The sequence below is a fragment of the Stegodyphus dumicola genome, chromosome X1, assembly GCF_044657685.1.
Source record: "Stegodyphus dumicola isolate Sdum_Otavi_A_Nest chromosome X1, ASM4465768v1".
Taxonomy (NCBI): domain Eukaryota; kingdom Metazoa; phylum Arthropoda; class Arachnida; order Araneae; family Eresidae; genus Stegodyphus; species Stegodyphus dumicola.
In genome coordinates, this window is record NC_140780.1 from 161,616,715 (window position 1) to 161,642,953 (window position 26,239).

Here is a 26,239-nt window from a genome sequence, read left to right on the forward strand (position 1 = left end):
AGCCCATCTTATTAACCTGGGCGTTAGGTTTCTCCCCGAGTAAAGTCTACCAACAGCCGCATGATCCGAAAAGACTGTTACTGGCGCTTTGCCGAAATAAACTCGAAATTTGTGTACAGCCATTAATACGGCTAATGTTTCTCTCTCTGTAGCTGTATAGTTCCTTTGTGTATGATTCAACGTTTTACTAAAAAATGCCAGAGGATGGCTATTTTGCATAAGAACCGACCCACCGCATAGTCCGACGCATCTGCTGCAATTTCCAGGATTTCGTCCTCCTCCGGGAATTTCAAAACAGGGGCATTGATGAGCGCTTCTTTTAATCTTTCAAATGCGGTATTTGCTTCCGCTGTCCACGTGAATTTAGTTTTCTTTCTTTTAATTACTAACAGTGGTTCAATAATATTAGCGAAATCTTTTATGAAAGACCGATAGTAAGAACATAACCCAAGGAAAGAAGAAAGTTTCTTGGCGGTGTTGGGCGGTGGGAAATTCTTGATTGCTTTTATTTTTTAATCTTGCGTTTCTATACCCTTTTGCGAAATTTTATAACCGAGATATTTAAGTTCTTTAGTTGCGAACTTGCATTTTGAGGCGTTAATTGTAAGACCGGACTCTTTTAATAATTTAAAAACTTTTTCTAGATCTTTAATATGTTGTTCAAATGTACTACTCGTTATAATTATATCATCTAGATAGATTAAAGTCGATTTTCCTAGGACAGGCTTTAGAACAATGTCCATAGCTCTCTGGAATGTTGATGGGGCCCCACACAACCCAAAGGGCATGCGTAGAAATGCATAAGTACCCGATTTTGTTATAAACGCGGTTTTATGTATGTCTTCGGGTCTCATAGCTATTTGATAGTAGCCAGACGTTAAGTCCAAAGTAGTCATTTATCTTGTAGATTTGATCTTTCTAATAATTTCCTCTATAACCGGCAAAGGGTAAACTGGGAATTTAGTAATACTATTCAGTTTTCTGTAATCGATAGCAAACCTCCAAGCCCTCTTATCCGAAGGAGGAAACTCGTTCTTTTTCCTACATAGTACGACTGGACTCCCGTACTCACTATTTATGGGCGTTATTATTTTATTCTTTAACATCTCCTGAATATGTTCTTCGATGATTAGGTCTTTTTGTTTATCATAACGATACGGTTTAGTTCTACAAGGTTTTTCGGCAGTTAACTGTATCTCATGCGTAACTATTTGACAGCTACCAGGGTTTTCTGAAAACAAGTTTGAAAAATTACTCACCACTTGCTGGATGGCTTGACTTTCATGGTCATTCAAATGGCTAAGGTCAATTTGCGGTTGTTCCACAAGTTCCACCACCCTCTGGTCCATCTCGAGGACAATAGAACTGTCCTGAAAATTCAATTTGGCCCACGCGGCCCTTAAAAACTCCATACCTAAAATAAGTGGATTTTGCAAATGTTTTACTACAAACATTAATACTTTGAGGCCTTCATCTTTTACCTGTATGTTTAATGATAACTTCCCGATGCATTGACAGGTTTTTCCTTGCCCCGCTATAATTTCTGAGTTTTTGTTTTTAAACAATCGTAACCTATAAAAATTCTTCTTGAAAAATGTATTACTCATAAAATTACCTTCTGCTCCTGTATCGATGAGGGCTTCTACTGGTACATCGCCAACCAGGACTTGTATAATTGGTAGATGTGAGTTCTTTACGATGACCGTATTTAAGTGTCTTTTTGAGGGTTTTTTTAAAACTTCCGGGGTCTGGACGCTCGCTTTCACAGGCCCCTCTATTCGTTTAAAGCTTTCCTTTCAACTTCTGCCTTCTGGGTACGCGGACGTTTGTTTTCGAATTTCCTTCTTGGGCCTTGACCTTCGAGATTCGATGAGTTAGCTTGATAGCTCTTTGCCCCAAGAGAGCGGTTTGCATTTCCATAAGAGCGTTTTGCATTTCTGGTCTCCTTATTTGAAGATTGCCTTCGGATGCTTTGAGAATACAATGCCCCTCTAGCTTTTTCCGCTATTCTGCGATTTTGAAACTTCACCGCCAATTCGAAGAGCTCCTGCAATGTGCTTGGGTTTCTAATTTCGAAGTAGTCTTGAACAGCAGGTAACAATCTTGGTAAGATTATTTCAATAATCTCCGCGTCGGGTTTCTTCCCATACAGCATATCCGTCAGCTTAATTTTTCGCAGAATAAAGTCCGTCAACTCTTCTATATCCCGTTGATAGAAACTATATAGTTCGGCTTCTAGCCTTGCTCGATCTTTCACTATGAGGAAGGCCTTTAATAACGATTTTTTGAAATTTTCAAATGTATATATCTGGCTTCCAAATTCCAATAATAAAAATTTGCCTATATTCTTCCACCATAGCGCGGCCTGTCCTCTTAGTGCAGATGTGGCGATGGCAACTTTTTGTCTTTCAGGCACAGGGTAGAGCTGAAAGTGATTGTCGAGGCTTTCTAGAAATATCGCCACCGAATTTTTTCCGTCGAAATTGACATTTGGCTTGATTGACGCTCTCAAAGTCTGGACTAGGTATCCAAATCCTTCCAATTGGCTTTTCATTTCTTGTTGTTGTCCAGTAACTTCCATTCAATTTTCGGCCATTTCAGTTCGAAAAGTGTTCGGGCGCCAATGTAAAGTTTCGCGCTTCCAACCTGCACGCAACAAAGTGGTGACAGCTGAAAACTGGAAATTAGACTGAGTCTTGAGAAGGGTTTAAGTCCCTTTTTATTCAACTTTAGAAATTACAAATGCGTGCTCTTGACGCTCACAAACTACGCCGACCCGGCGGTAAAATAAAAATAAGAAACTAAAAAGAGATACTAACAAGTGACTAACTACGAGGCTCTCTAAACGTAAGTAACCTCACCGCGTTCTACAATGCCGCTGATAATTCAGCAAACTCTGAATGTTACGTTGAAAGATTAACAATTTGCCGAGGCCGAAACGCGTGGTTCTTCAATTTCTAACTAGCCACCTCCACACTCGTGAAGCAAGAAGGCACTCTTTCGAACTCGTTTCCTTTCTATTTAACTCAGAATACTTCCGCTGATAATTTGAATCCTTGCGCGTTCTACTAAAATTTACATACTCTGGCATTGGCAATTCCAGGGGAAAGTAAGGCTTGACAGGAAAGATAGTTTAAACTTAAAATAAATGTTAGTTAAAATAAATATAAACCCTACAAGCCACTAAATAAATTCTAAAGAAATTTTGCTTGGATAGCTGTCAAATTCACGTAAAACGCGTATAAAATACTGCTCTAACTTTGAATGTGTGTTTTGATTACTAGCTACAGAAGCTATACATTTCAAGCTATTATACAAAAAGTGCCCTTTACGAATTTATGAAAGTGGAATCAAACAAATCAGTAATACACTAAAACAAAAAATGTATTATTTTGAAGTAAGCTACAAAAATCTATGTAAAACTTTCAATTTAGTCTTTTCCATTCCAACATTTGACCCCAAAATCAGGATTTTGTAATGTGAAACACATTATAGAGACAAGCTAAAATGACCCATCAAGCCATTGCTTTTCAGTTAGAGTTATATTAGGCATTCAGGTGGATCCTGGAAATCAGAACATTATTTAGCTCTCCGACAGCTCGAATCTGATCATAGCAGCGCTATTATGGTCTGCTACCTGCTGGACCGACCTCTCTTAGGGACCGAGGTTAGGGATCGTGAAAGCAATTTCTCTCTGCCATAAATAATTCACCCACAATATACCCATACCTACAAATTCACCTCAGTGAGTTAGAAACATACAATTGACTGCAATCTGCACGTTGCTAAATTATTAGTTTCCTCGGTAACTCGATTGTTTTTTTTTTAAAAAAAAAAAAAAAAAGCATCTAAATGGGAAACCGTTACAGAGGTGTCGAAATGAAAAAAAAAAAAAAAAAAAACTAGAAAAGGAAATTAAAATCCAAAGAACAGCCGAGCTTACTGCTACTTGATCTCTAGATAATTCAAATGCATTCTCAGTCGCCTTTCTTCTGCACATGCAACCAACTGACAACAACACGCATTTCAGTTGCTGGAAAACAGTGAAAAATGGTAACTAAAATTACAAGACCCAATATAAGACAGTATTTCCGTTAATTCAGCGTAGCTAAGGTACGAAGAATTTCAAGAGGCCTTGTTAATAACCGAGAGAACTGGATGACCAAAGGGAGATGGCGTGCAGATAAATGTGAATACTGCTTGGATGCTGAACAAAAGGTATGAATTACTGAAATGCTTGCTCTGGTCATGATAGGGTAATTAAATATTAACAGATTCTTGGGTAAATGAACTGGGAAGCTCAAATTAAAATTCAGAACCTGAAACGGGGGATGGAATTCTTGAATTGGATTAAGCCTATATTATGTAGATTATAGTAAAGCACTCGAAGAATATCTGCCTAAAGAGATGGATGCCTTCGTGGAGGACTTTCTGAGGAAACCTAGCTCCAATTGAGTAACTTATAGGGTCTCGTTCTCCTTTTGGTAACATTATAAGGTATTTATCCCGCCTTCTTAACAGGCCTTCGTAGTGTAGTGGTCAGCACGCTGGGCGCGTATTCCAGATGTCCGGCGTTCAATTCTCGGCGAAGGCTTTGCTCCTTTTTCATCTTTCCTGCTTTCAAAAAATACTTAATGTCTCTACAGCATAAACTAACAAGCTCTAAAAGACAGCGGGAGGAATTATCTTCAGGTCTTAATGATAACAGAAAGTCAGAAGAAGGATGTAAAGAACCCTTTGTTCAATTAATATAGTTGCACAGATGGCCTACCTGGGCTTACACAACACTTCTGGCTTAATTCAAACAGGCAACGTTGAACTTAAAACAAAATGTATTAAATTTAACCTAACGGCTCATATGATAAATTAATGCTCAGAAAGGATCTGACTTGTCGTCGGAAAATAAGCCTAAACACAAGAAACACTCAACGTCTTAGTAATCTAAACACTAGAAATTCAAAATAAAATTTGGCCTTCAAACAAGCATAACTTGCTCTCAATTCACCTTGCAAAATCTTTCCTTAAATAGCACTTCTTTCTACCTTTATTTGAATACACGCGGGCTAGCTTATTAGCATCCTGGCACGAAAGCATGGGTGAAAACGAGACTGAAAGGAAAGTTTGTAGGGTTTATATTTATTTTAACTCTAACATTTATTTTAAGTTTAAACTATCTTTCCTGTCAAGCCTTACTTTCCCCTGGAACTGCCAATGCCAGAGTATGTAAATTTTAGTAGAACGCGCAAGGATTCAAATTATCAGCGGAAGTATTCTGAGTTAAATAGAATGGAAACGAGTTCGAGGTGTGCTGTTCTTACTTCACGAGCAAGGAGGTATTTAGCCAGAAATTGAAGAACCCCGCGTTTCGGCCTGTGTGCTTGAATCGGAGAATTGTTAATCGTTCAACGTGATATTCAAAGTTTGCTGAATTATCAGCGGTATTGTAGCACGCGGTGAGGTCAGTTACGTTTAGAGAGCCTCGTAGTTAGAATTTTGTTATTATTTCTTTTCAGGTTCTTATTTTTATTTTAACCACCGGGTCGTGAGCCTCAAGAGCACGCAATTGTAATTTCTTAAGTTGTATAAAAAGGGACTTAAACCCTTAGCAAGACTCTGTCTAAATTCCAGTTTCAACAGTCACCACTTTGTTGCGTGCAGGTTGGAGGCGCGCAACTTTGCATTGGCGCCCGAACACTTGTCGAACTGAAATGGCCGAAAATCGGATGGAAGCCGCGGGACAACACCAAGAAATGGCAAGCCAATTGGAAGGATTTGGATACCTGGTCCAGACAATGAGAGCGTCAATCAAGCCAAACGTCAATTTCGACGGAAAAAATTCGGTGGCGATATTTCTAGAAGGCCTAGAAAATTACTTTCAGCTCTACACTGTGCCTGAAAGACAAAAAGTTGCCATCGCCACATCTGCACTAAGAGGACAGGCCGCGCTATGGTGGAAGAGTATAGGCAAATTTTTATTATTGGAATTTGGAAGCCAGATATATACATTTGAAAATTTCAAAAAATCGTTATTAAAGGCCTTCCTCATAGTGAAAGATCGAGCAAGGCTAGAAGCCGAACTATATAGTTTCTATCAACGGGATATAGAAGAGTTGACGGACTTTATTCTGCGAAAAATTAAGCTGACGGATATGCTGTATGGGAAGAAACCCGACGCGGAGATTATTGAAATAATCTTACCAAGATTGTTACCTGCTGTTCAAGACTACTTCGAAATTAGAAACCCAAGCACATTGCAGGAGCTCTTCGAATTGGCGGTGAAGTTTCAAAATCGCAGAATAGCGGAAAAAGCTAGAGGGGCATCGTATTCTCAAAGTACCCGAAGGCAGTCTTCAAATGAGCAAACCAGAAATGCAAACCGCTCTTATGGGGGAAAGAGCTATCAAGCTAACTCATCGAATCTCGAAGGTCAAGGCCCAAGAAGGAAATTCGAAAACAAACGTCCGCGTATCCAGAAGGCAGAAGTTGAAATCAAAGCTTTAAACGAGTAGACGGGCCTGTGAAAGCGAGGGTCCAGACCCCGGAAGTTTTAAAAAAACCCTCAAAAAGACATTTAAATACGGTCATCGTAAAAAAAACTCACATCTACCAATTATACAAGTCCTCGTTGGCGACGTACCAGTAGAAGCCCTCATCGATACATGAGCAGAAGGTAATTTTATGAGTGATACATTTTTCAAGAAGAATTTTTATAGGTTACGATTATTTAAAAACAAAAATACGGAAATTATAGCGGCGCAAGGAAAAACCTGTCAATGCATCGGGAAATTATCATTAAACATACAGGTAAAAGAGGAAAGCCTCAAAGTATTAATTTTTGTAGTGAAGAATCTGCAAAATCCTCTTATTTTAGGTATGGAGTTTTTAAGGGCCGCGAGGGCCAAACGGAATTTTCAAGACCGTTCTGTTGTGCTGGAGATGGACCAGAGGGTGGTGGAACCTGTGGAACAACCGCAAGTTGACCTTAGCCATTTGAATGACCATGAAAGTCAAGCCATCCAGCAAGTGGTGAGTAATTTTTCAAACTTGTTTTCAGAAAACCCTGGTAGCTGTCAAATAGTTACGCATGAGATACAGTTAACTGCCGAAAAACCTTGTAGGACTAAAACGTATCGTTATGATAAACAAAAAGACCTAATCATCGAAGAACATATTCAGGAGATGTTAAAGAATAAAATAATAACGCCCATAAATAGTGAGTACGCGAGTCCAATCGTACTATGTAGGAAAAAGAACGAGTTTCCTCCTTCGGATAAAAGGGCTTGGAGGTTTGCTATCGATTAGAGAAAACTGAATAGTATTACTAAATTCCCAGTTTACCCTTTGCCGGTTATAGAGGAAATTATTAGAAAGATCAAATCTACAAGATAAATGACTACTTTGGACCTTACGTCTGGCTACTATCAAATAGCTTTGAGACCCGAAGACACATAAAATCGCTTTTATAACAAAATCGGGCACTTATGCATTTCTACGCATGCCCTTTGGGTTGTGTTGGGCCCCATCAACATTCCAGAGAGCTATGGACATTGTTCTAAAGCCTGTCCTAGGAAAATCAACTTTAATCTATCTAGATGATATAATTATAACGAGTAGTACGTTGGAACAACATATTAAAGATCTAGAAAAAGTTTTTAAATTATTAAAAGAGTCCGGTCTTACAATTAACGCCTCAAAATGCAAGTTCGCAACTAAAGAACTTAAATATCTCGGTTATAAAATTTCGCAAAAGGGTATAGAAACGCAAGATTAAAAAATAAAAGCAATCAAGAATTTCCCACCGCCCAACACCGCCAAGAAACTTTCTTCTTTCCTTGGGTTATGTTCTTACTATCGGTCTTTCATAAAAGATTTCGCTAATATTATTGAACCACTGTTAGTAATTAAAAGAAAGAAAACTAAATTCACGTGGACAGCGGAAGCAAATACCGCATTTGAAAGATTAAAAGAAGCGCTTATCAATGCCCCTGTTTTGAAATTCCCGGAGGAGGACGAAATCCTGGAAATTGCAGCAGATGCGTCGGACTATGCGGTGGGTCGGTTCTTATGCAAAATAGCCATCCTCTGGCATTTTTTAGTAAAACGTTGAATCATACACAAAGGAACTATACAGCTACAGAGAGAGAAACATTAGCCGTATTAATGGCTGAACACAAATTTCGAGTTTATTTCGGCAAAGCGCCAGTAACAGTCTTTTCGGATCATGCGGCTGTTGGTAGACTTTACTCGGGGAGAAACCTAACGCCCAGGTTAATAAGATGGGCTTTAAAACTCCAAGAATATAATCTAATAATAAAATATAAACCGGGTAAGGAAAACAATGTAGCTGACGCACTTTCTCGTATAAAACTGGACGATGAAGGAAATGAACTTAAATGCGCTGTGTTGACTTCAAAAATTTTAGATTCTAGAGATACGATTATCACTGAACTGAAAGCTGATCCTGAATTTGGAAATATCTATGCGTATTTGAAAGACCCCGAAAGCTTTGAGCACACAGATATCGATGCGATAAGAAATAGAGCAGAAAACTATGAAATAATAGATAATTTATTATTTTATACGAAAACAACAAACGAAAATCTCGAGTACAAACCAGTCATCCCAGCCTCGCTTCGATTAAGCATTTTGAAGGAATTACACGACGCGAAAACAGCGGGTCATTTAGGGGTCAGAAAGACTTTAAAAAGGGTACGCGAGGCGGTATATTTCTCGCAATTATACAAAATAGTAACTGCGTATGTCAGGTCCTGCAATCAATGTCAGTTAATAAATGATATTAATTACAGCCCGGCCGGGTACTTAAATAGCATTCGCGCTACATTTCCGAATGAAATTTTAGGCATAGATCTTCTTGGTCCCTTCCCCCAGAGCGAGTTAAATAAAAATCGTTTTCTTTTAGTAATAGTAGATCATTTTTCAAAATGGACAGAAATTGTTGCACTTAAACGCGCGTCAGCCAAAACAGTCGCAGATGCATTCTTACACAGATACATTTTAAAATACGGTGAACCGATAAATGGCATTAGCGATAACGGAAAACAATTCATTAGTCAACTATTTGAAAACATATGCACTGGACTTGGCATACGCCATATCAAAATGGTTCCGTATAGACCACAGGCAAACATAGCAGAAAGAGTGAATAAAAACATTGTAAAAATAATTCGCAGTTACGTTAGCACACATCACAAGCGCTGGGATGGCTACATAAATGAATTAGCTTATGCTTTAAGAACGGCAAATCACGATACTACGAGAAAAACCCCAGCAGAATTATTTTTAGGCCGAAAGTTAATTACGCCTTTAGATAAATTATTCTTTGTGCAACAAAGAGAGCAAGAGTTTAAACAGAAAGATGTGCAAAAACTTATTGATCAGGCGCTTAAAAGCTCGGATACGGCAAGAAATAAGAAAAAAATATATTACGATAGAAATCGCCGTGAAGCAGATTTTAAAGTTGGGGATAAAGTATTGAAGCGGAAATTTTCTTTATCAAGTGCCCCAGACAATTTTACTGCAAAGTTAGCTCCAAAATTTGAAGGCCAATATGTAATTCAGGAAATCAAGGGAGTCGTATTGTACCTTAAGAACGAGAGAGGGGAAATCCGTAAAGCAAGTCCCGACCAGGTGAAAAAATACTATAATCAAAATGATTTTGAAATCCTTAAATGTTTTTTGCAGGACTCAAGCCTAAAAGAAGTAGAAGGTCCAGAAATAACGACAACCGTTCCACCACCCAAGAAGCAGAGAACGGAAGAGAGACCTAGCCCTTCTACAATCCAGGTGACGGTAACGAAAAGAAAAAACGAAAATTTTCAGACTCCAGCATTTAAGAAAAACAAGAATGCAAAGCCACCGCGAAAAGAAACCTTGGTAAAGAGGAAAACACCACTTACAACGTATCGCAGTAGAAATTATACATCAAAGAGAACGCTCCCAGGGCCAGAGAGTCAGGGGCAAACAAGGCCGCCGTTCCGGAAACTAAAAAGACAGCAGGAGGAACGAAAAGACCACCACCAACAGAAGAAATTCAAGAATGACACCAGACCGGAGGACGCCAAGACCAGCCGTCCAGGGTAAAAACGAAAAAGACAGCAACCCGACGATTGCTACGCCAAGAGGCCAGCATGCAGAGGACGCAAAAGAAAAACTAATGTGGACGACACTCGGAGGTCAGTAAGGAGAAGATTGACGTCCATGAAACCTATAACGTGGGAACAGTTTTGCCAGAGAAGAATGACGGAGTTTCAATCATCGAAAACTCAAAGATAAGTTAAAATGTTCTATAATTTTTTTTTTTTGTTGTTCCGAAATGTTATCCGTAAGTACGAAGTTCTATGTTTTGACGAAAGTCAATATGTCTCGGTTGAGACTTAGTTTTGTTTTACTTTATTTAGCTAAGGCAAAAGTATTATTTCCTTTAAGTATAAAATCTAAGAACAAGCATTTTCTGTTGATCGAAAGACTAATTATGTTATGTTAAAGCCAAAATTTGGCCGAAGATAAAAATAACTTCGTATTCTTGTATTAATAAGAATATTAGTTTCAGTACCGCCAGCTTGGCGAAGAATGAGTAAAGTAAAAATTTATTTTCTCTTATTCATTTTATGGTAAATTGTAAAAATCATATGTATTAAAATTTTTTAAATATACGTAAATACTTGAAAGGTATGTAAAAGTAGAATTTAGTCTAGAAGCATAAAATTTTAGATGCTAAAAGTAAATGCTTAAAAGCAATGAATTCGAATTTAAGTATTAAACTGTAGATAAAATCATGCTTTAGAGCGAAAGCCTGCATGTCTAAAGATGAATGAGGGGGAAGTTAGAATGAATGTGTTTTGTAGGGTTCTCCACCTACACTTGAATTTTTAAGAATGTTAAAGTGGGCTCATCGAGTTGTAGAATGTCGAGTAAGGTGTGTCTATTTCGTCGTTGAACTCTAACAAATCATGGTGGTTAGGAGAAGTGTTGTAAGACTAAAACACGAATATTCCCGTTTGACACCACACATGGTGGAGAGCCAGGGTAAAGTTAAATTAATGTTTGAATAATTGAATGAATGTGAATTAAGCAGTAACTAAGGAAAACGAATTGTTTAAAAACAGAAATTTATTCAGTGTCAAGAAAGTGTAAATTATTATGTATTTAGAAAGATACTGATACTTATTCCTTCCAGATGCTGGAAGGAAAAGAACAAGATTGATTGCTGAAGTCCAGGAAAAGTTGCTGTAAGAAGAGAGATTTATATAAGTATCTACAGAAATTTAGTATACCTTTTGTTACATAAGATTTTTTTTTGTGTGTAAACGAGGCTCTTAAGAGTTAGTTCAGAATTGTAGAAACCTTACAACAGGTCGTTTGTGAGGACCTGCTTCCAAGTTTTCCAAATTCTGGCAGCTGAAAATGTAGGGTTTATATTTATATTAACTAACATTTATTTTAAGTTTAAACTATCTTTCCTGTCAAGCCTTACTTTCCCCTGGAGCTGCCAATGCCAGAGTATGTAAATTTTAGTAGAACGCGCAAGGATTCAAATTGTCAGCGGAAGTAATCTGAGTTAAATAGAAGGGAAACGAGTTCGAAGGTGTGCTTTCTTCCTTCATGAGCGTGGAGGTGGCTAGTTAGAAATTAAAGAACCACGCGTTTCGGCCTGTGTGCTTGCCTCGGCAGATTGTCAGTCTTTCAACGTAATATTCAGAAGTTTGCTGAATTATCAGCGGTATTTTAGAACGCGGTGAGGTTACTTACGTTTAGAGAGCCTCGTAGTTAATCACTTGTTAGTATCTCTTTTTAGTTTCTTATTTTTATTTTACCGCCGGGTCGGCGTAGTTTGTGAGTTTGTGCGTCAAGAGCACGCATTTGTAATTTCTAAAGTTGTATAAAAAGGGACTTAAACCCTTAGCAAGACTCTGTCTAATTTCCAGTTTTCAGCAGTCACCACTTTGTTGCGTGCAGGTTGGAGGCGCGCAACTCTACGTTGGCGCCCGAACACTTGTCGAACTGAAATGGCCGAAAATCGGATGGAAGCCGCGGGACAACACCAAGAAATGGCAAGCCATATGGAAGGATTTGGATACCTGGTCCAGACTTTGAGAGCGTCAATCAAGCCAAACGTCAATTTCGACGGAAAAAATTCGGTGGCGATATTTCTAGAAGGCCTAGAAAATCACTTTCAGCTCTACCCTGTGCCTGAAAGACAAAAAGTTGCCATCGCCACATCTGCACTAAGAAGACAGGCCGCGCTATGGTGGAAGAATATAGGCAAATTTTTATTAGGGGAATTTGGAAGCTAGATATATACATTTAAAAATTTCAAAAAATCGTTATTAAAGACCTTCCCCATAGTGAAAGATCGAGCAAGGCTAGAAGCCGAACTATATAGTTTCTATCAACGGGATATAGAAGAGTTGACGGACTTTATTTTGCGAAAAATTAAGCTGACGGATATGCTGTGTGGGAAGAAACCCGACGCGGAGATTATTGAAATAATCTTACCAAGATTGTTACCTGCTGTTCAAGACAAATAAATTATCAGCGGAAGTATTCTGAGTTAAATAGAATGGAAACGAGTTCGAGGTGTGCTGTTCTTACTTCACGAGCGCGGAGGTAGTTAGCCAGAAATTGAAGAACCCCGCGTTTCGGCCTGTGTGCTTGCCTCGGAGAATTGTTAATCGTTCAACGTGATATTCAACGTTTGCTGAATTATCAGCGGTATTGTAGCACGCGGTGAGGTCAGTTACGTTTAGAGAGCATCGTAGTTAGAATCTTGTTATTATTTTTTTTCAGGTTCTTATTTTTATTTTAACCGCCGGGTCGGCGTAGTTTGTGAGCATCAAGAGCACGCAATTGTAATTTCTTAAGTTGAATAAAAAGGGACTTAAACCCTTAGCAAGACTCTGTCTAAATTCCAGTTTCAGCAGTCACCACTTTGTTGCGTGCAGGTTGGAGGCGCGCAACTCTACAAGTTCCTTAACTAAAAATTAACTCTTAGTAAAACTAAATAAATCCATACAAACTATAAACTAATATTTAATAATCAAATCCTAAATATACTTAATTTATAAATCAGAAGTCACAAACAATTACATGAAATCTTATATCATTCGCTATCTCTCCAGAAATAATCATAAATAATCACAACTTTGGTATTTGTCCTTGGAAAGTTCATTTAAAAATCTAATAACATTTAAAATAACTTTTCTCTTTTCTCTCTGTGCATAATATGTATACTGTCTATAATTGATTAGCCTTTCAGCAGCATTTTACGCGAAAATAATTTTGGGATATTTTTGTTTTAAAAAACATTTTGTGACACTATATTTAAATAAATATGTATATATATATACGCACATACATTTGTATAGCTAGTTACATATGGAATATATGCATAAAACTTTTTAAATGGAACTTTTGATAAAATAAATTTCAATTTCAGATTTAAAAAGTCTCTGAATATTCAATCCTATGAGAAATTTCTAGAATTATTGGCTAAGAAGAAAAATCTAAATTTAAGCGAAATGAAGTACAAATTGGTAACATGTGGCCCACCTTCAACGTACAAAACTACAGTAAGTACCGCAATTATGCTCCACATTATGAATATGTTTGTTACTTATTCTGTATTCTTTTACCATATAGATTGGATATGTTGAAAAGCTTGTTGATTATTACGTAGCTTTATTGATTTTGCATCACATAAAAGATCACGATCAAGGTTTAAATATAATAATATGAGGAATACTGGGATTTGGGCAACACTACAAACGCAGGTAAGACAAACGTATCTGTATGAATAAGAAGCAGTAAATTAGAGTGAATCTAGACGGTATACTGGCGTAGACACCGGAGCACTCGTACATGATGTCAAACCACGATCGAAGCTCATAGAAAATTTCGAACTATTACATTGTTCAGGAGTAACTTGTGGAAAAAACGTTGAAAAATATAATTTTGGTCTATGATTTTCGCTAGCTGTTTGAGCTGTCAGTTTGCAGGGAAAAAATTACGAAATTTTTTTACAGAGAGAAAATTACACAAAATTTTTTGCAAAGTTCATACAGAGTTCAGTTCAAAAATTTCGTGAAATCAGTAGTACATGAAAGTACATAAAATATGTATTTGCATTTATGATCAAATTAGTTAACAAATACACAATCATGTACAAAAGACAAAATATAAGGAAATACTACAACTAAATACTAACTAACTGCAAGCAAAATAATAATTATATATAAATAAAATTTGCATGAATACTTATTAACAGAAGTGAATGTTGACACAGGCAGACAATGCGGTTACAGTATTTGTCTTTTAACCCTTTGAAAGCCACAACACCCGAGACGGTCTTTCATCCAAACGAACACAACCGAGATTACGGTGTTGTTCTCTTCCCTTCTCCTAAGGTATGCTATAGCGGGTGCAGTTTCCCCAAATGAATTGTCATCAATTTCTTGCAGACCTTGTTCTAAAAGGATTTATTTGTGGTTTCTTATCTTTAGGCTGCTCGTGACATTTGAAATCTTTACACTTCTTTGTGCGTTAATGGACGGGGAGGGGAGGAAATTGCTGTGAATCTCGAAAGGCATTTCGGGCGTTTCGGTATTTTAAGCATGCAGGTTAGAGAAGGTTTCGGTTTTCTAAGGGTTAAAGAGGGTCACGAGATGTTTATTATTAGCAGGAGCATTATAGTCATAATTATAGATGAGTATTATGCTATTATTATTATTGCTCAGGTTTACATGAAAATTGAACCTCAAGTGAATATAATACCTAAGAACGAAATTGTATCAATTTAAGTTCCTAGTTGATTCTACTTTTTCTGGACTGTTTAGGACTTAGCACAGGCTTTTTTTTTTTTTTCTTTTTTTTTTTTTTTTTTTTTTTTTTTCGGCCTACAGGAATGAGCTTAGAAAAGACAACATAGAAGGGCATGGGTCTCATACGGTTTTGTAAATGAGTAACTTAAAATCTACAGACAGAACGCTGTTTTGAGCAATTAGGACCAGAATTTTGCTTTGCGTATCTGAAACTTCTGAATCATAGAATGTATGTGGGGAATCAATGGTAGTTGCTGGTCGAAATCACACCGAGATAGATAATTCGAAGAAAACATTTTGTAAGAGGATCGCTGCGTTTTCGGCATAAAGTACAAAAGTAGTTTTGGGTAACTGCGGAAATGTTCTTCACGTAAATGTTGAATAATTTGGGTTCGAGAAATCACCCCTTCGGTACACGGTTAAAAACGTCCGCTACGAAAAGTTAACATTCGTGTTGCTAAAGACGAATTTTCTACCTAAGGAAGTAGGAGTTTATAATAAGTAGGAATGATAGTTTTTTTTAATTGAAAATACTGATTTTTGTCCCTGATTGAGCTTGTGCTCTTGTAGGAAAAATATACCAGGGTTGTATTCATTCACAAAGTCACGAAGTTTATTTCATTTCGTGACAACCATTTGTATTCCAGGTAACAGAGCACAAAGAATCTGAACGATTACATAATTTTCAGAACTGACTATATCTTCGATTACAGAAAACAGTATAAACGGTTTATCAATAAATGAAAAACGCAATAAATAATAAATAACAGCGTTTGCCGTAGCCTGAATTTCCGGCATACGGGCTGTTATACCGAACAGAGATATAGCATGAAAGAATTATTTTAACTCTTTAATTGTTATATAGGTGAGTATTTGTATATCTTATAAGGTATTTCTCCCGCCTTCCTAGCATGCCTTTGTGGTGAAGTCTGCACGTTGAGTGCGAATTCCACAAGTCCGTGGTTCGATTCCTGGTGAAGGCGTTGCTCATTTTTCATCTTGCCAGCTTCCAAAATACCTAATGTTTCTACAGTGGCGCCCGAACTAAAAAGGTGGTGGATTATCATTCTCCACACCCAGGATTAGCAGATTGGCGATTGGGTCCCCTAAAAACTCCAGTCGCCCTTTAAAAGGAAGAATATATAAAGTATTTCTCCCGCCTTTGAGAGCCTTCGTGGTGTGGTGGTCTGCACGCTGGGCGCGTATTGCAGAGATCTGTGGTTCGATTCCCGGCGAAGGTGTTGCTCATTTTCACATCGTGCCTGCTTCCGAAATAACCTAATGTCTCTACAATCTAAAACAGGTTTTTGAGTTGTTGGTAGAATTAGTCGAAGGTATTGTACCTCGAGAGTTGCTGAGATGAGATTTTCGAGCCTTGATAGTCTGGGATTGGTCTTGTAGCCTGTTTGGTCCTGGTTTGGAACAACATCTACATTTAGCAATATGTTACCCCCAATCATAGTACTAATTTTAGTTACATGTTTGCCCTGGTAACAATACAAACTTTTTTGTGCCCCAAAGCATTTGACATACCTGGGAGCATTGACCACAGCACGTATGGGATGTATGGGATGACTGATATTTTAAAATGGAGTAAATCAATAATGTCTATGGTGATGAGATATGGAACCAATGGTGGAGCAGGCCTCTCCTCCCGCGTTGTTGCCTGTGAATACCACAACCCTAAAGAGAAATTAGAAGAATTGCAGAGTCCCGTTTGTGGAAGGATAAACGTTTGAAATCCGGAAATAAAGATCACTTTTTATTGCATATGGTATCTCATTAAATATCTTGATGAATGCTGTGGGCGTATTAAATATGCCATGAACAATAATGACTACAATGGTGAACTGCAGGCCTATATTTCATACATTTTGCTAACATATGGGGCGTTTGCGGGTTGGATTTGAAAGACAGGCATGGGCACTCTCGTTTTCGCTTTGCACATATTATAAATTTTGAAGAAATCGAAGGCCTTTTTTAGTCATGGTGTCTTATGTCATCATTTGGGCGAAGAAGGCAATCCCTTCCTAGCTAATTTTATAGAGTTTTCATGATGCTTAGACATGACATAGGTCTGTATCCCCGTAGAGTTGAGATAGTTGGCAATACAGCCATGCCCTGTCTCATCTATGGGAGGGATCTTTGGAACTTCTTTATTCACTCTTTCCTAAATATCAATGTTGGCATAATTTTTGGAAATTTTCCAGAAGTTCAGAGAAAAATGACAGTTTGTCTAACCATTGTTGTTTTTTGGGGGGCTCCAGTACCTGTGTAAGCAAAACTTGGATTTCAGTATCCATTTCATCATTGTAAATCACTTTTATCAAATTTGTTAACTATTGGGACATCACTACAAAGCTTTAAGCAGTTTGGCCGGATGCGCAGGAGTTTTAGGATAAACAAAACAATCATTCCCCATACTCACAAGAATATTTCTAGCACCAATTTAAAAATTTACTAGAGTTTTTGCCTTTGGTGACAATATAATTAGACATTTTACTAAGACCAGAATCGTTCAGTACAACTGTCTTCAAGGATGTTGTGTAAGAAGCTTGCACTTATCTTGTGTAATCCTGGTTTATCATCCTTAAGCCTAGCCGTGAAGCACATGGCATGGAAATGTGTGTTAGCCTTCACGTCCGAGCTCACATCATGTTTAAAGTATTCTCCATTTCAGCTGATTAGTACCCAAGTGTGCTTGAATAAAATCTAATTCCATTAGAAATGATATCCAAATTCACGATAATCTCATGTAGAGTACTAATCAAGTTTTGTCAATTTGGGGCACACAAAGTTCTATTAACTAAGATCTTGCTGAGGGCACGCACTATTGAGAGCGTTGTTGGATTCATTTACTACAAATGAAGAACAAATATCCCTATTTGGTGAAGACTTGCACTGCACAGGCATTTCAAATGATCTTATTTGTCCACTTTTGTAATTCTGGAGAAGAAATGGACAGGAACAACCTGCTTCGATGTGGGGCTCTTCGTGGTCCTACGAAGAGGTCGAGATACTGGGAGGCAAGAGCCTTAGGCAATGACTTCGGTTCTATTGTTCTGTTTGGAAGATTTTAGTTCTTTTTAACATTTTCCAAGCCATTGGAAATAAAAAAAATATATATGTGGTGAAGAACTCATATCTGTGACTTGAATGAGATCCAAAGTAGCAGAATACCAACCACTAGAACGTCTCATTAAATTCGCTAAACATTCTGCACTGGAACAAAGTTCACTGTTGGAAAACGATAGAGCGATATAAAGAATGAAAAGTTTAAAAAGAGGAAAAAAGCAAACAGAAAAGAAAAGGAAAAGAAATAGAAATAGAATAAAATTATCTGAAAATAAATTCTGCAGAAACTCCCAAATTTACAATTTCTACACATGAACAGACTTTTACAGCAAAAATATTTTCTATTAAAACCCAAATCATAATGATAGGTAAAATATCATTTAACAAATTTTCATGATGCTTCGTACAAAATGCTTTTTACTGTACTAAATATCAAAGGCCAGAATAATATTATTAAAATTTAAGCAGTATTTTTAATCAAAAGAGCTAGAATGCTTTAATTAAAAGTAATATATGTCAGTATAAAGATCAAAAATAAATAATATTCTTTAGTAATAAAATGAAATTACAGATAGTTATAGTTTCATTTTGATATTTGGATTCTTGTTTGCATCCGAAAAAAATTAAGCTGTCGTAAGCCTATTAGGCTGAGAGCTTATTCCAGAAATTCGAGAAAAAGATGACAAATGTTGGTGGGGAAGAAGAGGGAACTAACTTTTATATTATTACATTATAAATTAATGCAACATATTAGCTTGTAAACTTATTCGATAACGGAAAGCCTTAATTGTTCAAGTTGAAGATGAATATTTTCTTCTAAGGGATTGCTTGCACCTAGAGTGTGTTACAAAGCACTAGAGTGTGGTTATATATCTGTTTCGTCAGTTCACGAAATGTATGAAATAGAATGAATTTATAGAAAAAGAAAATAATAACATCTGATTTAAGATGTTAAAAACAGTCACAAAAATTAATTGAAGATGATTTAAAAATTAACAGAGTTTATACTTACTCAGCTTTACGTTTTATGAAAACGAATTTGACTCTTAGCAAATGCTGCCACCTAAAGAAATTTAAAGTGCAGGTGTCACAGCAAATCAAAAATGAAAAATTGAAGTATCTGCAAAATTTGTCTTTTATTCCCAGAAATATAATACCTGAAACAATGTCGAAAAAAACAAAATAAATAAGTACACTTTCGCAAACTAAAATCTGTGGAACTGAGACTTCTCACGATGCAAAAGATTGGAATAATATGGCAAATTCTCCTTTTTAATATCTGCGTCAGAAAGATATATTTCAAAACACTATAAATAGTTCGTGAATTACAATTATTAAATCTCAGTAGTTGCTGGGATAATGAATCTCAGTGCCAACTGTGGTACTGACCGTTGCTCTCAAAGTTGACAGGATCTATCGCTCACCTGTTAAAATCATATACTAATCATCAAAAGGTGAGGTACATCTTAGATAATGGAGAACGCCAGCGTTGAGAATCACCCAATGTGTATTAGGTACTGATATTAGTTAATTGAAAAATAACAAGCAATTTCTTTCGAAAATTTTTTATCAGCAGTTGAAGCAATAAACTCAAATACTTGAAACAGGTATCGTCTTCAATCAATGTTTAATTTGTTCATTTGTGGATAGTAAATCCTAACTGGCCGTATCATATGATATTTGAATATTCTCTTTACAACCTTCTACTGAAACTCAAGGGCACATTTACGAGATCAGAATTTACATTGCATATTTAACTTTTGGAAGGTGGTGCACTTAACAAAATATTATGTAAATTATCTTTCTCGATTATTTAAAAGACGTAGCTATTTCCCTCTTTCTCTGCTCATCTAATAGAAGGGAAGAACAAAGCTCATATAAACAGATTTTGTTTCTATGATGATTTAATTTCATCTCGTTTATCATATAACCTCATTAGAACATAAGTATTTTCTTGAATTTTTAAGTTTTATTGTGTCTTTTATTGTATCATGTATGTACACCTTTTAACAGCATTTCATCAACATTGTGCTTCCAATTATACAGCTTGTTCATTTTTATAAAAATTACGAAATCTTGCTTTTTTTTAAGTCCCTCGGTACATATAATAATGTTTAATAACAGTTTATATACATTTTAAATAGTAAAACATAACTATTTGAAATCCGTACGGGAAAAATTGACCTAGTCTTTTAATTTCAAAGTTTGATATTTTTTAGACCTTTCAATGTGAGAAAGTAATTCTTATCATATGCTCGAAGGCTTGGTTAAAAAATACTGATTTGGAATAATTTTAGCTTGATTTTTTTTTCTGTTTATTACTCAGTGATATTCCTTTGTGATTTATTTGCACTTAGTACACTTTCATTAATACTTTTGTTACATTCGGTAAAGTGAAAGAATTTTTTAACAAATAAATTATACATTTTTAATATTCATATGCGGCTTTATTACTTTAGGTTCATAATCTTACACTGACACAAAAAAAAATTCATTGAACAATATTTTTTTTATTTTTAATTTATGCAAATAATGTTATGAATCAGCTGCCTACCAATACCACCTTGTCACTGTTTTCTGGAATACGAACCCTTTTTTTTCCTCCCAATGGCGGGCACTAGCCATTATAGGCGCTGGCCAGTGCTAAGGCCAGAAGCGGTGGTCACTTTATTATGAAGGCACCTAATATGTAGTTCACTGTTGTCTCCTATAAAGGGGCAGACAGTTTATACTGATCATCAAAATCAAAGAATAATGACAGAAATAAAACGCAACTGATGCCTCATGAAAAATTATTTATAAAAATTTGTACAAAAACATTCGTCAACATAAATTACAATGTTTGGCAGTTGATTATTCGCAAAATATTGAAATTTAAACCAAATTTACAGAAACTGGAAAATGAGGGGAAAATTAAGTCACCTCTTGAGTTTTCTTTAATATGGTGTATGGTTACCTCGGACAGATATGCATTCCTCACATCTTGATTTCATAGACTTCCCAAAAGTGTTGATCAAGTCTTGTGGAGCTGCATGCCATTCTTCTAAAACTGAAACTTTTCTGCACCTGTAGGGTTCGGGAACGAATTTGGCGTGCTGAAATTCGGTGCCCTAAGGCATTCCACACATACTCAATCGGGTTCAAGTCGGATGAGTAAAGTGGCCGATCCATTCGAGTGATATCTTCTGTCTGCAACTAATTTGGCACCACATATGCTCGACGGAGTCGAGTATTGTCATCCATTAGCAAAACATCTGGGCCATGGAGGTAGGAAGTAAGATGGAGTCGCCTAAACAAGTTTCTCCGTACCCTGCTCTGAAGCACCGGCGATCCCTACGTGGTGACCAAAACATTGGGTCATTTACCATTGAGTTCTATGGGATTTGACGCGTTCGGGTGTAAATATTTTGTAATTACGTCGCAAATATACATATAAATGTATATATTTTCTTTTTCTACAACACTTCAGAGTCCTAAGTATGTGAAAACAACATATTTTTAAACAACATTTCATTCTGAACGGAATTAAATGCTATACTTTTCACAGGACAGTTTTCTCAGAATGGAATCTCTTAATTTGAATGAAATATTTTCACAAGTTTTCGTTAATTACATTAGAAAAAAAAATGAAGGTAATTCGATTTTATTCGGTTAAGGTACAAAAATTAAGATCAAAGTTTATTGTATTATTAATATTAAAATTATGCATTATTTCTTTTCTATTTATAGAGCTTCTTCCTAAAATACTTTCTTAAATATGACATGATTTTTTGGCTTCTTTTAAATCGAAAAATGTAAGTCAATTTATAATTAATGCTCTATTCGGTTCATTTTAAATTAGAAAATTATTAGGAATTAGCGAAATACTTTAAATAAGTATTTCGCTAATTCCTAATAATTAAATAGGTATTAAATAGTATTTGACTTTCTCTGAACATTTCTGAAAGGGAATAAAATAAGTTGTTTTTTTTTTTTTAAGTATTATTTAAAACTTGTAACTGAGTTATTATAAAATGTAAAGCGAATAATTCTTTTAATTATACTTATCAGATTTTTTTTTACCCTTCATTTCAACAATACATATTCCAAAACTCTTTATTACGTTCTTAAGTGCGCATCTCATAGCATTTGCTTTACAATACCTTTTAACAGATTGCTTTCCAATACGAACAATTCTTGCTTAAATAGTTTTATAACGTATTTGTCAACAGGATTTCAATTTATGTTTACAATTCAATATTAAGGTTATTATATATTTAGATAACATTTATAATCATTATAAATTAGATACATTTAATCATTAGATTTCTTCACAGTACTTTCACAGTTGTTTATAAGTGAATAAATTCTTCATTTCAAATACATTTATAAATAATTTAATGAATATTTAAGTATTTTGTCAAAGGCAGATACATGCTTTTTGCAAGCACATGCATAAATATCCATACATATTTCCTATTTATCATTTCCGGCATGTGCAAATCTTTAATTTCTGTGCATTCACTATATTTTTCGTGTAAAGTAATTTACACTAATTTAGCATACACCCGAAAGTTTTACATAAAAAATATATATGAATATAATTTGAAGGAAAATTATAAGTATTATTTTTAATACCCACTCAAAGGTCAGTTTTTCTTCAAAATTCCTCCATGATGGCATCTCTCTCTTTAGGCAGATAGCCCTTGCATGCGTTACTCTATTTAATAAAAACTTAATCTGACCTATGTGCCTAATTAGAAATATTTTAACATACATAATTTTCTATTTACATTTAGCCATCAAGTTTCAAACTTTTCAAATCTTCTAGAAAATAAATTTTGGCAAATCTCTTTTAGCAATTTTCTTAAAATCTATATTTCTGTAGTGCAACAGCTTAGAATTTTATAAAACAAATTCATAATCAAAATCGCTGTCGAAATCGCTGTCGAAAAACAACCAAGATGTGATTTTTGCGTAAATGTCAGTAAACTATACAAATTGCTATTATCCATCACACTATGAATGTTTCTTTTATGCGAGAGTGTCCCTTTTTCGATTTCTATGGAACTGTCGTGTGTCGAAATACTATCAGAATCTTGTCAAGCGAGCTTCTGAATGTAAACAAAGAACACCCCGTCTGGTGACCCAAGCTTCAAAGCAGTGCTTCACTTCCAAAGCGGAATGGCCCCTCCTCCCTTTCCTACCTCCATGATCTGGGCCAACGGCACGCTTAAACGATCTAACGTGGGCTTCCAATACTTCGTCCATATATATGAAGTGGGCCCACCAGCGGCCGAGCGGTAAAGTCGCTGAACACTGGTAGTTCGGTCCGAGGTTCGAATCCCGCGGACGGGCTGGCTGCATGGGCGTTTTCGTGGTTTTCCCCATCTGTAACGTGTATACGAGCCAGTTTCCCTTAGAAAGTCCTCCACGAAGGCATCCCTCCCCTTAGGCAGATAGCCCTCGAGGCTTTGCCATAATCACACACACACACATATATGAAGTGGTTACAGAATCTCCTTGAATGATATGATGTCGGTGCGGCCATTTGTCATGATTCTTCCCCAAACTATTAAACCGCCGTCGTGGAAACGGGATATTTCACAGACAAGGGACGGTAAGTCGCGTGTGCCGTCCTCTCTTTATATGAAACACTTTTAGAATCTATGTTCGGATTATATCTGGGCTCATCAATAAACAATACTCGAGCTCAGTCGTCTTGGCTTCATTGAACATGACGACAGCACCAGTTTAAACGGGTCCTTCTGGAAGCTGGAGTGAGACACAAACTATCGGTTTTCCCGCATACAGTCCAACCTCGTTAAACCTTTGTGAAGCAGTGAAACTACTAATTCAAGATCCTGTGCCAGCCTGAAATTCTAAAACCAATTCTCTTGCAGCCGCTTCGAGGTTTCTTCGAGCCGACAACGATAGAAAACTTCTTCTGATGCAGTTGTTGCTCTTGGTCGCCCTTGACCAGGATGTCTATCAACTGATTCATTGCTTAAAAAGCGGCTCCAGACTCTTCATGGATATTCAAACCTTTTGCGACCTTCATTTGTATTTGACCTCCCTCGATTCCACCAATTATTCGCCACTTTTGACCTTCACTTAAATGATGCCTTTGAGCCATAACTACTGAACACTGATCACTCTCAGAAACTACATTCACTTTAAACAGCACTATAGACTGGAATTCCAGCATGCGTTCTTTGTGCGCGCAACGTAAAGCACCAAATTTGCATATTTTTGGCTCTAACGTGTGCACTAAAGTTCAATTTTGTGTTTGATTGTATTTAATTAACATAAATAATTACAGCATTGGACACTGATTGCAACATTAACTTAGTAAACATATTTTGTTATTATACTTTAATTTTGATGAGCAGTGTACATCTATACCTTCTCCGAGATTTTAACCCGGACTTCGGTAGGGGTAGTCAGAATCAACAACCACTTTCCAATCTAAGGCGGCGGAATATGATTCCCAAAAGATTCTCTAAATAAGACCTCCTTTTTGATAATAAAAGCATTGATCAAATCTTTTTGCGGCAACCTCTCTTTTAATCTTTTTGCGAACATCAGTTCTCATCGCTTAATTTATTAACATCAGAAATCGTTTCCTAAAATTATGTTTGATTCTCAGTAACATAAAATTTGGAAGGTTCCGCTCTAATATTTATTTACAACAAATGAATTTTCAGGAAATAGGAATTCAAAATTTAAATGTCTCTCTATATTTTTACTGCATGAGAGTCAAAACTTTGTATTTTATTTTTAGAATGAGTATAAATTGTAAGTGCTGATGCATAATGCATAAAACAGTATCCCAAAATTTATATTTTTTGTGTATTCTTTTCAAATTATTGTTGCAGAATCTTAAATAATCTATTTCATCTAAATGTTTTTATATGATAACAGATGGTGGACAATAGAAAAGCTTTATATCACATTAGTGAACGTGCGAGGATGCCACGTCATCATAAAGGAAGAAATTGGATAACACGAACAAGTGAAGGATTTTTTAGCAACTGTCAGTGCCAGCACGGGTACAATTCTCAAGTCAGTTACAGTTTACCCGATGACCTAAATACGACAGTAACTGAAAACAGAGATGAAGACTGGTTTCCTGAAGATTAGTGCCATATTTTAATAGAAATTTATTATTTGTGTAGAATTTTATTTTTAGATTGTGTCTATTCTGTGATGATAAGTAATAAATGTATTACATACAATTTATTTTGTGTGTATCCAAAGCGCAAACTCAGTGTGGTATGTTTCCAATTAAATTGTGTTTCCGAACTCACTAGTGGAAGAAAATTATGAGCATGATTAAAGGATTTCAAAATGATGACACAAAGAATATTGCATTAATAAATGAGAAATACGGAGGAGCTTAGCTGAACAATTTTTAATCACTTTATCATAGTTCATAAATAATATTATCTTATTTTATTCAGTGCTATCTGGAACATTCGAGAATAGATCATATTAATGTCATTTTGATAAAAAGCATCAGTTTCCCTTATGACATTCAAATGATGTTCAATAGATTAAAGATAAATAATACTGAATAAACTTAAAATCATTTTAATGGAAGAGGACTAATGGCCGAAAGTCTTAAACCGAGAAACGCATATAGCTCTTGCTAGCATCTGTTTCTGGCGGTTACGCCTGTTGAAGAATTTTCCCGTGTGTAATGAAAACATGCAGCGGTTCCTCTTCGAAAGCCCTCTACGAAAGCATCCCTTCTAATAAAGCGCCCCACCAGTGGTATTGTGGTTAAAGACTGCTGAATACTAGCAGCTCGTCCTAGCTTCGAACCCAGGAGACCGTGCTGGTTGCATGGTTGGTTTCCTTGGTTTTTCCCATGTGTAACGAATACGAGCCAGTTTTAATCAGAAAGTTATTCCTCCCCTTTCTGCAGATAGCCCTTATGTGCTTTGCCATATTCAAATAACCTATTCACCCCCTCCCCCCACAAAGCTAGATAGTGTTGCGTTCTACCGGTTAGGGAATTTGGAGTGACTGATGACAACACTTGATGACGAATGGAGACACAATTTGTTCGCCAGTATTACTCAAGATAGTTCCAAAGACATGTTTACAGTCGTCGAAAAACTCCGATAAACATGCTGAAATAATCAGAAACACAGCCTTCAGGCTACAACGGTGAAGAAAGCTTTACAGTAAAGCACTAAAGTACACTGCGCAAAAACAAAACAAAAAAAGGACAGTTTTATATCTCCCGTTCTACTGGGCCGATTGACGAAATTCAACTTGCGTTTTTCATGTCTCAAAAGCGCGACTTAGGATATGTATTAGATTTATATATAGCATTGTTA

General features: G+C 36.3%; 1 protein-coding gene across 6 annotated transcripts in view; it reads left to right on the forward strand.

Annotated features, from left to right (window-relative positions):
• LOC118201541 (uncharacterized) overlaps positions 1-25,157 on the forward strand; it is a 77,945-nt gene extending 52,788 nt beyond the window's left edge. For all 6 annotated transcript variants that reach the window (XM_085807166.1, XM_085807165.1, XM_035373654.2 and 3 more), the window contains 2 exons: positions 13,457-13,589; positions 24,816-25,157. In XM_085807166.1, coding sequence (XP_085663292.1) covers positions 13,457-13,589; positions 24,816-25,034 — 352 coding nt within the window. In that variant the 3' untranslated portion in view covers positions 25,035-25,157. The remainder of the gene's footprint in view (positions 1-13,456; positions 13,590-24,815) is intronic.
• Positions 25,158-26,239: the final 1,082 nt, after the last annotated feature.